This window comes from Leopardus geoffroyi, chromosome E2, assembly GCF_018350155.1.
Source record: "Leopardus geoffroyi isolate Oge1 chromosome E2, O.geoffroyi_Oge1_pat1.0, whole genome shotgun sequence".
Taxonomy (NCBI): Eukaryota; Metazoa; Chordata; class Mammalia; order Carnivora; family Felidae; genus Leopardus; species Leopardus geoffroyi.
Genome location: NC_059335.1, coordinates 7902931 through 7918125, shown reverse-complemented (window position 1 = coordinate 7918125; position 15195 = coordinate 7902931). Strand labels below are relative to the sequence as shown.

The window sequence follows — 15195 nt, the reverse complement described above, 5'->3', positions numbered from 1 at the left end:
TCAGCGGTCAGTGTTGGCACAAGATTCCTGGGCTCCTTCGGGGGATTCTGATGCTGGAGCCAAGTTTGAGATCCACTGGTGTAATATCCGATATATCACATGCCTGCATTATGCGATAGAACGCATCCGTATGCGATGTTCTTGTATTCACATTATAAATTTCTATGTAATCATCGGGAGCGCTGATCGCCTTTCGTTATGTCACCTAATTTGTTCTACGTTTCTTTTTAAAATAATTTTTAGCCGTTATTACATATTAGTTATTACGTCTCGGGAATAAATCAACGTACGATAAAGTAAGGGTGAGTGGCTACTCTGTGCTAGGCACCTTTCGTGAATCAACAGGTTTAAATCTCACAGCAACCCCGTGACGTAGGTGTGCTCATTATCCCTGCTTTCCAGATGGGGAAACTGAGGCACAGAGCGGTGCGGTCATTGCCTACGGTCCAGTGGTGGGTGGGTGTCTGGGATGGGACTTCAACTGAGGGCCCCCAACCTCCGCCTCCCTGTAAGTCACGCTGTGTGTCGCATCCTCCTCCTGGGCTGGGTGCTGTGGGTGTGACCCGCCCGGGTTCCGATGCCGCACCCCAACTCAGCCCCTTGCTTGCTGTGTGACCCTGGCAGAGTGGCTCCCCGTCTCTGAATCTGAAACCTCAGCTGAATACAACGTGGTACACTCAACAAACTACAATTCGTGCTGGGCGTGTGAGATTCAAAGATGTGAGAGCGAGATCCCGGGCCCCAGGGCTCAGCCCTGGACACAAAACAGGCCACAAAGCAGCACTCTATACCAGCTAGTATGTAGAAACTTTTTGGACGTTCTCTCTGAGTTCTGACTACAGCCCTGTGATGTCAGGGCAGATTTGAGCCCCGTCTTTGAGATGGGGAAACTGAGGCACAGAGCACCTCGGAGTTACTAGGCAGAGGGGAGGCTGGACCTTGAACCCACGGGTCCGTATGGCTGCCAAACCAGGCTGAATGCAGCTCTCCCTCTGGCTGAAAACCACGTAGAGGCCTCCTGTCCTGCTTAAAAACCATCCAGATCTTTTTTTTTTTTTAAGTTTATTTATCTATTTTGAGAGAGGGAGTGAGTGTGAGCAGGGGAAGGGCAGAGAGAGAGAGAGAGAGAGAAAGAAAGAGAGAACAGATCCCAAGCAGACCCCACACTGTCAGCTGGAGTCTGACGTGGGGCTCAAACTCATGAACTGTGAGATTATGACTTGAGCTGAAACCCAAGAGTCGGATGCCTAACCGACGGAGCCACCCAGGCGCCACCCCCCCATTCAGAGCCTTTAACCATGGCCTCCAAACCCCTCTGCACCTATCTCCAGCTCTGTCCTGTCCCCCGGCCTCACTGGCCTCCTTTCTGTCTCTCAGACATCTCCAGCTTGGTCCCACCACAGGGCCTTTGCACTGGCTGTGTCCTCTGCCTGGAATGCTCTTGCCCTACTTCCTTGTCCTGTAGGGCTGAGCTGAAACACCACCTCTTCGGGGAAGCCTTCCTGGCTCTCTACCCCTCAGTCACTTCTTTGCACCAGGGTTTCTTATTCCTCACCCTATTGGCATTTGGGGCTGGGTGATTCCTTACATAGGGGCGTCTCATGCATTGTAGGGTGCTTGACAGGATTCCCGGTTGTGACAATCAAGGATATCTGCGGGCATTACTAACCAGTCAGATCACCTTCGGCTTTACTTTATGTGCTTCCTGTCCCCACTCAAGCAGAAGCTCTGTGAGGGGGCAGGGACCTTGCCAGTTCCCACTGTCGTAGGCGGCTGGCACTCAGTAGGTAGTCAGTGCACGTTTCTTGAAGGGTTGTGTCAGGCGCAGGGTGAGCGCTGGGGGAGTCGCTGCTGTGTTGTGTGTGGCCTGTTGGATATCAAAGGCACACGCAGGGGCTCAAATTGAAGTTTGTTGAAGGAATGACATTCTTTCCGGTTGGAGTTCGTTGGCTCCTTTTGATGGGGCAGGAAACTGAGGCTGAGAGAGGGATAGCTACTTTGCCAGCGTCACATAGCAGGCAAGAGGCTGAGTTGGGCTGGGAGTGTCACACACCAAAGCCCTTCTTGGGGGCGGGGCGCCTGGGTGGCTGAGTCGGTTGGGCATCTGGCTTCTGCTCAGGTCATGATCTCGCAGTCGCTGGGTTCGAGCCCCACATCGGGCTCTGTGCTGACGGCTCAGAGCCCGGAGCCTGGTTCGGATTCTGTGTCTCCCTCTCTCCCTGCCCCTTCCCTGCTTGCGCTCTGTCTCTCTCTCTCTCTCAAAAATAAATAAACATTAAAAAAAAATTTTTTTAAACCCTTTTTGGGGGCAAAAGGCTTCCTTACCCCCTTTGAAAAGGGTTTGGTATAAGGGACCAAAGTCTCACTAGAGAGACGAGACCCTCCAGGTGACCTGTCCCCCTCTATCTCTTCCAGATCGTGAAGATCAGTCCATTCTCTGCACGTGAGTAATCCTGGAGGACTTCCTGGAGGAGGCAGGGTCCTGGCTGGGTGTGGCTCTGCTTGCAATGGGCAGGTCTTACCTGGCACCACGGTCCACCCTTTTGCTTCCCCCTTGTGTTCTCCCCCCATAGTGGGGAGTCCGGGGCTGGGAAGACAGAAAACACCAAGAAGGTCATCCAGTACCTCGCCCACGTGGCATCGTCCCCAAAGGGCAGGAAGGAGCCAGGCGTACCGGTGAGTTACCTGCCTCGGGACCCGCTCTGGACCCTGCCACCAGCAGTGCCCCCTCCATCCCAGGCTCTGCTTTCCCCATGATCCCCTGCCTCCCGTGTGGAGGGGCCACAGCTGTGAGCCTTCAACCGGCTGCCCGTGCTGCCTGCGCGCGTCCTGTGTGCCTGGAAACGGAAATTCGAGGGCCGGATCTTGACCCCCTTAGCCCTTGGAGCGGCACGCAGCACGTGGTAGGCGCTGACGGTCTTGAGCACCTACTGCGTGTCGGGCCTGATCTGAGCACCTGCAGTCCTCCGTGTACTTCAGCAGGGAGCGTCTGCGTAGTGCCCGTCTCTCTTCTTAACGTTAACCCAACGCTCCAGTGAGTGGGCGTCGTTTTCCTGAGTGAAAGAGGAGGGACCGAGGGCGAGGCTGGGGTGCCTTGGTCGTCGGAGGTCACGCTCCCAGGAAGGGGCTGGAGAGGATTCGAACCCGGGCCACCCGACCCCACGTGCCCAGTTTCGCCGCCCCTCACGTCTGTCCCCACCCTGCCCGCCACCCGGGACCTCCGGTTCACCTGTGTGTCTGTCCACGTTCCATGTGCCGCGTCCCGGTCTGTGTCCTGGTCCGTGTCTCGTGTCCCGTGGCTTCCTCAGGCTGCCGTCACCGTGTCTTATGTGAGTAGCCGGGAGTCGCCTCAAGTCCTGCCCTCGTGCCCCGCCCCCCGGGTCAGCCCCACCCACGTCCTCCCGGCAGACAGGTCCAGGGCATCGCCGGCCACCGGGGAGCCGTGCTCCTGTTTCCGTGTGCGTGCCCGGCCGTGTGTGCCGTCACTTAATGCAGCCCCACTGTGTACATGCGGGGCTCCCCACTGCTGTTGTGGGGCACACACCTGGTTCCATGCTACCGTGTGGTATGGCCCTACCATGGCCCACGCAGCTTGTTGATGTCAAAATTCTTTCGAATGTGCCGAGTCAGACCTGAATGGTAGAAGGGACCTACCGCCTCTTGAATGCCTACTATGTGCCAGACTTTGAAGCACGTCATATTGATAGTACAGATCTTTTTTTCTTTTTTAAAAAAATTCTTACTTATTTAAAAAAAAATTTTTTTTAACATTTATTTATTTTTGAGACAGAGAGAGACAGAGCGTGAACGGGGAAGGGTCAGAGAGAGAGGGAGACACAGAATTGGAAACAGGCTCCAGTCTCTGAGCGGTCAGCACACAGCCCGATGCGGGGCTCGAACTCACGGACTATGAGATCATGACCTGAGCCGAAGTCGGATGCTTAACTGACTGAGCCACCCAGGCGCCCCAAAAAATTCTTATTTATTTATTTTGAGAGAGAGAGAGAGTGAGCGTGGGACGGGCAGAGAGAGAGGAAGAGAGAGCATCCCAAGCAGGCTCCTTGCTGTTAGCACACAGCCTGATGTGGGGCTCGAACTCATGAAAACCATAAGACCATGACCTGGGCTGAAACCGAGAGTCGGATGCTTATCCGACCGAACCAACCGGGTGCCCCTAGATTTTTTTTTTTTAATTTTTAATGTTTATTTATTTTTGAGAGACAGAGACACAGAGCATGAGTAGGGGAGGGGCAGAGAGAGAGGGAGACAGAGAATCCGAAGCAGGGTCCAGGCTCTGAGCTGTCAGCACAGAGCCCGATGTGGGGCTCGAACTCCAGAACTTCAAGGTCATGACCTGAGCCAAAGTCAGACGCTTAACCGACTGAGCCCCTCAGGCGTCCCTCTCAAGGGATCACGTTGTGATCTGCAGCTGGCTTTCGTTATGTTTTGTGATGTTTCCACTTCTCCTTGTATCTTGGAGTTTCTTCCTGTTCCCTTAACAATCGGGAAAGCAGGCCCCAGCCAGTTGCAGCACAGACCCCCCCCCCCACAGCTGGGCCAGCGCCCCCCCCCTACCCCGGGCGGTCCTCACTGACCTGCTGTCTCCCACGCCCGCAGGGTGAGCTGGAGCGCCAGCTTCTTCAGGCCAACCCCATCCTAGAGGCCTTCGGCAATGCCAAGACAGTGAAGAATGATAACTCTTCCCGATTTGTGAGTGTCTGGGGCAGGGGGTGGGAACTAGACTCCTAGGTCTGAGGGAGGAGCCAGGGACTGGATGCTGGGTCTGAGGGAGGAGGGGCTGGGGGCCTGGACTCCTGGGTCTGAGGGAGGAGGGGGCTGGGGGCCTGGACTCCTGGGTCTGAGGGAGGAGGGGCTGGGGGTCAGGACTCCAAGGTCTGAGGGAGGAGGGGCTGGGGGTCAGGACTCTAGGGTCTGAGGGAGGAGGGGCTGGGGGTCAGGACTCCAAGGTCTGAGGGAGGAGGGGCTGGGGGTCAGGACTCTAGGGTCTGAGGGAGGAGGGGCTGGGGGTCAGGACTCCAGGGTCTGAGGGAGGAGGGGGCTGGGGCAGGACTCCTGGGTCTGAGGGAGGAGGGGGCAGGGGGCAGGACTCCAGGATCTGAGGGAGGAGGGGCTGGGGGCTTGGACTCCTGGTCTGAGAAAGGAGGGGCTGGGAGTCTGGACTCCTGGGTCTGAGGGAGGAGGGGCTGTGGGCTTGGACCCCTGGGTCTGAGGGAGGAGGGGCTGGGGGCCTGGACTCCTGGGTCTGAGGGAGGAGGGGGCTAGGGGCCCCAGACTCCTAAGACTAAGGGAGGAGGGGGCTGGGACAGGACCCTTGGGTCTGAGGGAGGAGGGGCTGGGAGCAGGACTCCAGGGTCTGAGGGAGGAGGGGCTGGGGGTCGGGACTCCAGGGTCTGAGGGAGGAGGGGGCTGGGGCAGGACTCCTGGGTCTGAGGGAGGAGGGGGCAGGGGGCAGGACTCCAGGATCTGAGGGAGGAGGGGCTGGGGGCTTGGACTCCTGGGTCTGAGGGAGGAGGGGCTGGGGGCCTGGACTCCTGGGTCTGAGGGAGGAGGGGGCTGGGGGCCTGGACTCCTGGGTCTGAGGGAGGAGGGGCTGGGGGCCTGGACTCCAAGGTCTGAGGGAGGAGGGGCTGGGGGTCAGGACTCCAAGTGAGGGAGGAGGGGCTGGGGGTCAGGACTCTAGGGTCTGAGGGAGGAGGGGCTGGGGGTCAGGACTCTAGGGTCTGAGGGAGGAGGGGGCTGGGGCAGGACTCCTGGGTCTGAGGGAGGAGGGGGCTGGGGGCAGAACTCCAGGATCTGAGGCAGGAGGGGGCTGGGAGAGGACCCTTGGGTCTGAGGGAGGAGGGGCTGGGAGCAGGACTTCTGGGTCTGAGGGAGGAGGGGTCTGGGGGCCTGGACTCCAAGGTCTGAGGGAGGAGGGGCTGGGAGCAGGACTCCTGGGTCTGAGGGAGGAGGGGCTGGGGGCCTGGACTCCAAGGTCTGAGGGAGGAGGGGCTGGGGGTCAGGACTCCAGGGTCTGAGGGAGGAGGGGCTGGGGGTCAGGACTCCAGGGTCTGAGGGAGGAGGGGGCTAGGGCAGGACTCCTGGGTCTGAGGGAGGAGGGGGCTGGGGGCCTGGATTCCTGGGTCTGAGGGAGGAGGGGGCTGGGGCCTGAGGAAAGCAGTCAAAGGGGCCTGGACCTTAGCTTCCCCAGGACCCCCTGGTTGGGACCTCATGATTGGGATGGGGTTCAGGAGGAGGGAGAAAGAAAGTTGAGATGCCGCCCTAGTTCTGGGAGGGGTGAGTGTGGGTTAGGGGTGCTGTTCAGGTCCTCAGAGGGGGCAGGAGGACCCTCAGCTAACTCCCAACCCCTTCCTTCCCAGGGCAAATTCATCCGCATCAACTTTGACGTGGCCGGGTACATCGTGGGCGCCAACATCGAGACCTGTATCCTCTCGTAGCCCCCGAGGGGCACCTGGCGGCCGGGGAGGGTGGCCCTTGGGATCTCCCTGCTTGCAGGAAACAGGTGTTCACACACACTGGGAAGCCTGGCTCCTCGCTGCTCAGAAACGGTGCCTCAGTTTCCCCCTCTGTGAAAGAGAAAGGAACCTTGGGTAGGCGTAGGTGCAGCGCCTCCCCGTGGAGGGAGGAGGGCAGGGGCGGTGGGGTGGCCGCGGCTTTACCGCAGAGAGAGGACACAGGGCACAGCCAGCAAAGGGAGAAGGTGCTTGGGGCAAGTGCGGGGGGGACCAGGGCAGAGTCTCCTCCCCTTGGAGTCACACACGACGCACAAGATGCGACAACGCATGTGAGGTGTCGATCAAACAGAGGAGCTCCAGGAGGGCAGCGTTTAAGAGGAGGGGCAAAGAAATCACAACGACCTGGGTTCACATTCTGGCTCTGCCACTTTGAGCCGTGGGACCTACGGTATGTTTTTTGACCGCTCTGTGCCTCAGTTTCCCCCTGTGTGCACAGGGAAGGATCCTAGAACCTGCCCTCGAAGGGTTGTAGGACAATGGGGGTCAAATTAGTAGCATGGCACCCACCACATGGTCAGCATTCCAGAACGAGCTGCCATCGTTAGGAGTTAATGATGGGAATAAATTAGCAATGTCCTTATGGGAGTTACTGGGAGCTTCCTGGGGCTTTTGGCCTTGGGTCCCCTGGAGCTATTGGCACCTGCAGCCCGTTGCTCCTCAGCATCGAGGCTCCTGCTTACGCAGCTTCTCAGAGTGCACGGCTCTTCCTGCCCCATCCATCCCACCATCTCGTACCTCCTCTGACCCCGTGGTTCCTGGTGGGGGGGTGGGGGGAGGAGAAGGACATTTGTCTTCTCTGCCCACCTCCAGATACAGACTTTCTTTGTCCACACTCCCCTTCTAGTTCCAGCTGCCCCTCTGGGCAGATCTCTAGTGCATGGCTGCCTCTGCGTCGGGGCCAATGACCAGCCTGTGGGTTGATGTTCATGGGGGGTGAGGTGGGGGGGGGTGCCACCCCCAGGCCAATCAGCAATCAGGTGGGTCTCAGGCTCAACCTGACCCCTCAGCCCTAGCATTAGCATGACCAGAATTTTTTTTTTTTTTAAGTTTATTTACTTCTTTTGAGAGAGACAGAGACAGCGCAAGTCGGGGAGGGGCAGAGAGAGAGAGGGAGAGAGAGAGAGAGTCCCAAGCAGGCTCCACGCCATCAGCACAGAGCCCAATGCAGGGCTCGAACCCGTGAAACCATGAGATCATGACCTGAGCCGAAACCCAAGAGTTGGATGCTTAACCGACCGAGCCACCCAGGCGCCCCGAGCACGACCAGAATTTCTGGAGGGTTTCTCCTCTGAGAGCTCACCCTATGAGATCCCAGCTCCTCTCTCTGTACCCATGCCGGCCAGATATGGCTATCATCCCATTTAACAGGAAAGGAAACCGAGGCTTGGGGTGCGTGCTCCCCCAACCCTATCCTGCCTTGGGGCATCCCTTCCCCGGCTCATCTCCTCCTTACCTGAGCAGGTTAGCGACCCCGGGCTTTTGGTCAATGGTTTGCAGCTGACCTTGGGCAGGGCTCCCCAGGGTAGGTCTTATGTGACGGCCGTCCCTCGAAATAGGTGCTTCGTGGTCCGTGAGCGTGAGGCGCAGAGGGGCAAACACATTATCGGGTGTTTGATTTTACTTCAGGGCGGCTTGCCAATTTTTAGTGTGTGAACGTGCCATGTGACTTTCCTGGAAGGGAGGCGCCGATGGCCCCCCGTATCTGTATGGGGAAACTGAGGCTGGCAGGGAAACAATGGACAGAGAGATTCTTGGTCGCGGTTAACCACATGCCAGGCACCGCTCTGGGTGTTTGACGCACGATAACGCACCTGCCCTCGCAGCGGCTCATTCCTGCGTGTTGCGTCCCCCCTGTTGCACAGATGAGGAAACTAAGGCACGGTGTTTGAGTGACGGGTCTGAGGCCACTCTTCCAGTTAGTGGCAAGGACGCTGGCCTGGGCTGTGAACAGCTCCACGGTTTCACAGGAGAGCAGTGGGGAGCGGCGTGGGTCGAGGGCAGTGTGTGGGCCCGCCTCCCCGCCCGTCACCACCCTTTCCCTGTGGCACTTGACTCCTGGCCGCCCAGACCTGCTGGAGAAGTCGAGGGCCATCCGCCAAGCCAAGGACGAGTGCAGCTTCCACATCTTCTACCAGCTGCTGGGAGGCGCGGGAGAGCAGCTCAAGGGTCAGTGCAGGGGCTCACGGGGCGTGGAGGGAGCCCCGGGTGGGCGTCTGGCTTCCCTGGGCCCCCGGAGGAGGAAACGGGAGGCGCTAGAATTTGCCAGGCACCTGCTTGAGGTCAGGCTCCTGCTGGGCGGCGGATACGGGTCCCCTCTACGCCGCCCCCTGCCTGAGCTCCCCCCTGTCTCCTCTTTGCTCCTCCCACGCTCTGGCTGAAGAGAGTCCCGGGCTCCCATTTACAGTGGTCCCCACTGTCCCGAGGCTCCTTCGCCCATAGCCTTGGCTGCCTCCCGGCCCCCCTCTGTCAGGCTCCAGGACGCACGTGCCTTCTGCTGCCAACCCCACCGTCCCACGGCTTCCCCTAACTCAGGCCCCCGCCGCCTCATTGCTTCTGCAGCCCCTGCCTGCCTTGGGCAGTTACGGGACTGGACAGTCTCTCCGGAAGGAGGGAAGACGAGAGGGTCTGATGCGTGCTAAGCGTGCACTCCGCCGTGAGGGAAGGGTCCTCACTCATTGGACAGGAGGAGACTGAGGTCCCCGGTGGGGAAGCGACGCTTGCCCCGGGGGTGGCCATTGGGAGGTGAGTCTGACTCCACAGCTCGCCCCTGACCTTAAGCCTCCACTCATGACACCCTGCAGCTGACCTCCTCCTGGAGCCTTGCTCCCACTACCGCTTCCTGACCAACGGGTCGTCGTCCCCTCCTGGCCAGGAGCGGGAACTCTTCCACGAGACTCTGGAGTCGCTGAGGGTCCTGGGATTCACCCCGGAGGAAATCACCTGTGAGTGAGCCTCAAACCCCGGCTGCAGGTGGGGCTGGGGCGCCGCATGGGCAGGCGGGGAACCTGGACAGTCAGTCCCGGGTTGGGAAAAAGAACCAGGGGCGGGGGCGCGGAGGCTGGAGGAGGGAGGAGGTGTAGCTTTAAGGAGGGGATCGGGAAGGGGACACAGCGACGGTGGCCCCTGAGCAAAGGCCCGAGGAGCTGAGAGAGTGAGGACCGGTGTTCCCAGGGTGTTAACCCCAAAAATAAAACTGTTGGCTCAGTTGTTAACAAAATGGATTGATTTGGGAACAGCAGAGAACCGTAACTGGGGACAAGCAAGCTACGGCAAAACCACACACCCGCCTGAGTTGCTGCGGCGGCCAATTTCCTTTTCTTTTCTTTTTTAATGTTTATTTATTTGTTTTGGGAGAGAGAGCGCGAATGAGCAGGGAAGGGGCAGAGAGAGAATCCCAAGCAGGCTCTGCGCTCTCAAGCGCAGAGCCCAACGCAGGGCTCGATCTCATGAGCCGTGAGATCATGACCTGAGGTGAAATCCAGAGTCAGAGGCTCGACCGACTGAGCCACCCAGGCACCCCGGGGTACTGTATTTGTTTGCTAGGGCTGTTGTGACAAAGCACAACCCGAGCGCCTTAAACAGCGGAAACCTCTGGTCTCCTGGTTCTGGAGGCCAGCAGTCCGAGATCGAGATGATGGCAGGGCCTCCTGGTCCTGGGAGGATCTGTTTGTTCACTGCCTCCCTCCCAGATTCTGGTGGTTTCCTGGCAGTCTTCGGTGTTCCTTGGCACATAGGAGCATCACCCGATCTCTGCCTTCATCATCACGTGGCTTCTGCCCGTGTGCACATCTGTGTGTTCAGATTCCCCCGTTTATAAAGACACCTGTCGTGTTGGATCAGGGGCCACCCTGCCCCACTGCGATCTCATCTGGACTTTAATTATATCCGCTTGAGTCAGTACCCGTATAAGGTCACATTCTGAGAGGTCCTGGGGGTTAGGACGTCAGCATATCTCTTTGTAGGGGAACAGGCACGATTCAGCCCATAAGTGCATATAGGTGGACCTCAGTCCTTCTGTGACTGCCTGACTTTTCATTGTTCGTGTGAACTTTGAGGTCTAGGGTTGAGTGGAGGGGCCGTGTCCCTTTCTCCTGTGGCCTCCAGGCTCCAGGGCCAGCTGGGAGGGCTGGAAACCCAGCGCCAGCTTGCCTGTCTACCCAGGCTGCAAACTGGCCGGCCTCCTGGGGCGTATTGACACAGGGTCTCAGGCCTTCCCTGCTGGATTTCCCAACCTTGGTTGTGTAACTTCCTCCGCCTGCCTGAGAGTCACCCGGGCAGCTGGCAAACAAATTCAGACGGAGGCCACAGGGGGGCCTGGCTTCTGACACAGGTTGCCTCAAGTAACCCTGGGAGCAGCCGCCCTGCTGTGCCCTGGGTGTGGGCAATTCTTTTCCTTTATTTTTGATTTATTTTTATTTTTTTTTAACTTTTAAAAAATGTACTTATTTATTTGGAGAGAGAGAGAGAGAGGAAGAGAGAGAGAATCCCAAGCAGCTTCCACACTATCAGTACAGAGCCTGACGTGGGGCTCGAACTCACGAACCGTGAGATCATGCCCAGAGCTGGAATCAAGAGTCGGACGCTTAACTGACTGTGCCACCGAGGTGCCCCCGATTTTTGCAATTCTGAAAAACAAAAAACTTTTGAAGTGCCGTAGGCACGTGGTGACATAATCTGAATGTGCCAAAGGTCGCGGCGAGGAAACCCACGTCTCCTGAGGTGCCCTGAGCCCTAGATTCCCTCCCACTGTTCAGCTTCCTGCATCCCCTTCTAGAAATATTTTAGACATCTACGAAAAGACACATGTTACTTTTCTATAAAAGGAGGCATTTCCTAGCCCCTGGGCTGATGTTCAGCCGTACTAGGGACGAAAATGTTAAGATATTTCTCTACTGCATTTTTTAAAGTTTATATATTTATTTATTTAGAGAGAGTGGGCGGGGGGGGCGGGGCAGAGGGAGAAGGAGAGAGAAAATCCCAAGCAGGCTCCAGGCTCTGAGCTGTCAGCCCAGAGCCCGACGCGGGGCTCGAACTCACGGACCGCGAGATCGTGACCTGAGTCGAAGTCGGATGCTTAACCGACTGAGCCACCCAGGCACCCCCCGACGTTTTTCTTTGTATTATGGGCACCGCATCCGATAATCAACCACCCACTTGTGGCTTTTTGGGTTTCCCCTCGAACCCCCCCTACTCCCACCCCACTTCCTCTCTGAGTGTTTTTTGTTTTTTCTTTTTTTTTAAATTTATTTTTGAGACAGAGAGAGACAGAGCATGATCAGGGGAGGGGCAGAGAGAGAGGGAGACACAGAATGTGAAGGAGGCTCCAGGCTCTGAGCTGTCAGCACAGAGCCGACGTGGGGCTCGAACTCACGGACCGCGAGATTGTGACCTGAGCCGAAGTCGGACGCTTAACCCACTGACCCACCCAGGCGCCCCGAGTGTTTTTTCAATTGTGGAGACTCCACTTCATCGCCGCCCAGAAGGTGGCGCTAGTTTCCATCTCCACCCACGGTGTCCCCAGAGTGCTGTGTCCCTGGGTGCGTGCCAGCAACCGCCGTGGTAAGCTTTTGGGTTTTCGCTGGTGTGGCAGGTGGATGGGGTCTCGTCGTTGTTTCTCTAGCGTTTTATTGACGAGGAGTGGAGTCAGCCATTCACCTTTGTCTAGACTCCTTCTGACAGAAGAGGTGACCGAGGTCCAGGGAGGTGGGGTGCCTTCCCTTGGGACTCACCCCAGTGGATGAGGAGGTGGTGGGACCTGGGTCAGACCCCACAGCCAGCCCGCGATCTGGTTTTAGGGAGGCGGGTGGGCACCTCTGGGAAGCTTTCCGGACCATCTCTGGGAAGGTGGTCGCCAGTGGGAAGCCCGGGGCGGAGAGCACTGGGGACCAGTCCAGGCAGGCACCATGAATGACACTTCCAGTGGTTGAGCAGAGAACCTGGCACTTGGGTCCTGGCTCCTGTGAGCAGGACTGGGCGTCACCGGCCCCACGCCCCTGCCCCCGCTGGCCTGGGCTTCCTTGCCATCGGCTGGTCCGAGGTCACCAGCAAGAGCTAACTGCCAACTTCTCGGGTGTCAGATTCACCCGGGCGCTTGGCCCCGGTGCAAGTTCCTAAGTCAACTGTCAGAGGCCATTTTAAAGGCCACTGGGGGGGGGACTTAAGTCTGGGCTGGGTCCGGGCTGATGTTAAGGAATGAATGATCATTCAGTTTTTAGGTGATGATGCTATTGTGGGTCCATAAGGGAGATGTCCTGGTTTATTTATCTTCTGGGAGGTGCGCCGCTGTCCCTAGGGGAGACTCCCAGAACTGCCAGGGCTCTGGGCTGTCCCCTGACTGCCCAGTGCCCCCTGACCCTAGGTGGGCAGAACCAGAGATCTCTGAACCCAGCTCCTCTCACTGCCCAGCTTGGGAAACTGAGGCCCACGAGGTCACCCAGCTTGTCCAAGGCCACACTGCAAACTCCCACATCCAGTAATGTATCCCCCACTAGTTAACTTTTTGCCATTTATTCATTAATAGAGTGAGTCATCCAACGGCGAAGGGGTTTGTGGGCCAGTCGTCTGTAGGCACTGGGCGAAACTCACAGTGGCCAAGAAAGAACGAGCCCCTGACCTGTGGAATGCTCAGACCTAGAAGCGTCCGTTTACACAAACGGATTAGAGTTGAGCCCATGGAGGGGGGAGGGTGACCAATAGAAGGTGCATGGAGCAGGGACCACATGTCACAGGGTTCCATCACGGTCGGGGGAGGGTCAGGGCAGCCTCTGGAGGAGACGGCTCTCGGCTGAGCACTGATGACCTGGCAGGAGTTAACCAGGCATAGATGGGAGCATCTGAGGCAAAGCCCTGGCGGCAAGGAAGAGTGTTGGAGGAAGCGAAAGGGGGCTGTGTGGCTGCTTGGAGTAAGCGAAGGGACCCTGGGGCCGGAGGAGCTGTGAGGGTCAGGGACAGGGTGCCAAAAACCCTGATAAGAGATTAGATTGAATCCCAGAAGTAGTGTGGACCAAGGAAGGAATTCCTCCCTGGGAACAGGCAAGCTTAAGTTCATCCATGAAAGCATTTATAGAGCACTAACTGTATGCAGAGCGCACCCAGGAGATGAGGAAGGAACAGGTACTTTCCATAGGGATTGTGATCTCAGTGGGGATGGAGAAAAATCAGTATTTGTTGCACACCCTGTTGTGCCCTGCAAACTATACCAAAACCTGTTTTTTTGTAACTCATTTTTTTTTTATTAAAAAAAAAATTTTTTTTTAAACGTTTATTTTTGGGACAGAGAGAGACAGAGCATGAACGGGGGAGGGGCAGAGAGAGAGGGAGACACAGAATCGGAAACAGGCTCCAGGCTCTGAGCCATCAGCCCAGAGCCCGACGCGGGGCTCGAACTCACGGACCGCGAGATCGTGACCTGGCTGAAGTCGGACGCTTAACCGACTGCGCCACCCAGGCGCCCCTTAACTCATTTTTATTCTTAATGGATATTACATTAGTTTCAGATACACAGCGTATGGATTTGACAGTTCTTTCATTAGTCTGTGTTCACCTCAAGTGTAGTCAACGTCTGCCTTTGGTTTTCTTTGAGAGAGAATTCATGTAACCGTGAAATTCATCATTGTGAAATGCACAATTCAGCAGTTTCTAGTGCACGTAGATTCCTGTGCCGCAAGGTGTTTAATTCCCGACACCAAATCCTTTTCTTAAATGTGTATTTATTTATTTTGAGAGAGAGAGAGGGAGAGAGAGAGAATCCCAAGCAGAGTCCACACTCTTCAGGCAGACGTCAGGGCTCTTCAGGGCTCTTCAACCTGAAGTCAGGGCTCGAACTCACCAACCGTGAAATCATGACCTGAGCCGAAATCAAGAGCCCGAGGCTTAACCGACTGAACCACCCAGGTGCCCAACATACAGCTTTTATAGTAGTAACTCTCTGGAGGTGTCTAGTTGGCTCAGTCAGCTGGGCATCCGACTTCAGCTCAGGTCATGATCTCGCAGTCTGTGAGTTCGAGCCCCACGTGGGGCTCTGGGCTGACGGTTCAGAGCCTGACGCCTGCTTCGGATTCTGTGTCTCCCTCTCTCTGCCCCTCCCCCGCTCACCCCCCCCCCTCTCTCAAAAGTAAATAGATGTTAACAACAACAACAACAAATTTTATAGTAGTAACTCTCTGTAGACTCTCCTGTCTTAAACAGCCAGGGCTCTGAGGAGATCAAAGCCTGCCATTTGGACGCTCTCGGTTACAAAGGAGACGCTCCAGCTTGGTCACCCCTGAGCCCCTGACCTGGAACACTGAACAGCATGTTCTACATATTCTGCTTGATGGGCTTAGAGATGGCTCTCTATAGTCTCAAGACAGGGGCTAACCCGGGCGTGCAGGGTATGCTTGTACTAACCAGCCTTCCAGCACGTGGCTTACAACGTGGTACCTCTGACCCCCTGCATTAGCTTCCCATGACCAGTCACCAATGACCACAAACAGTGGCTTAAATCAACACACCCTCATTCTCTTACAATGCCTGAGGCCGGAAGTCCAAAGCCAGTCTCATGGGACTAATATCGAGCTCTGGGCAGGGCTGATTCCTTCTGAAGGCTCACCAGGAACATCCGTTTTCTTGTCTTTCCCGGGTTCAAAACACATCACTCTAACCTTTGCTCATGTGGTCT

General features: G+C 57.0%; 1 protein-coding gene across 7 annotated transcripts in view; it reads left to right on the top strand.

Annotated features, from left to right (window-relative positions):
* The window catches only part of MYH14 (myosin heavy chain 14), a 107067-nt gene that overhangs the window by 25191 nt on the left and 66681 nt on the right, over positions 1–15195 (top strand). For 6 of the 7 annotated variants that reach the window (XM_045441737.1, XM_045441744.1, XM_045441742.1 and 3 more), the window contains exons 4-10: positions 2416–2443; positions 2574–2676; positions 3309–3329; positions 4618–4710; positions 6381–6444; positions 8604–8702; positions 9338–9478. In XM_045441737.1, coding sequence (XP_045297693.1) covers positions 2416–2443; positions 2574–2676; positions 3309–3329; positions 4618–4710; positions 6381–6444; positions 8604–8702; positions 9338–9478 — 549 coding nt within the window. The remainder of the gene's footprint in view (positions 1–2415; positions 2444–2573; positions 2677–3308; positions 3330–4617; positions 4711–6380; positions 6445–8603; positions 8703–9337; positions 9479–15195) is intronic. The other variant, XM_045441739.1, reaches the window with a different exon arrangement.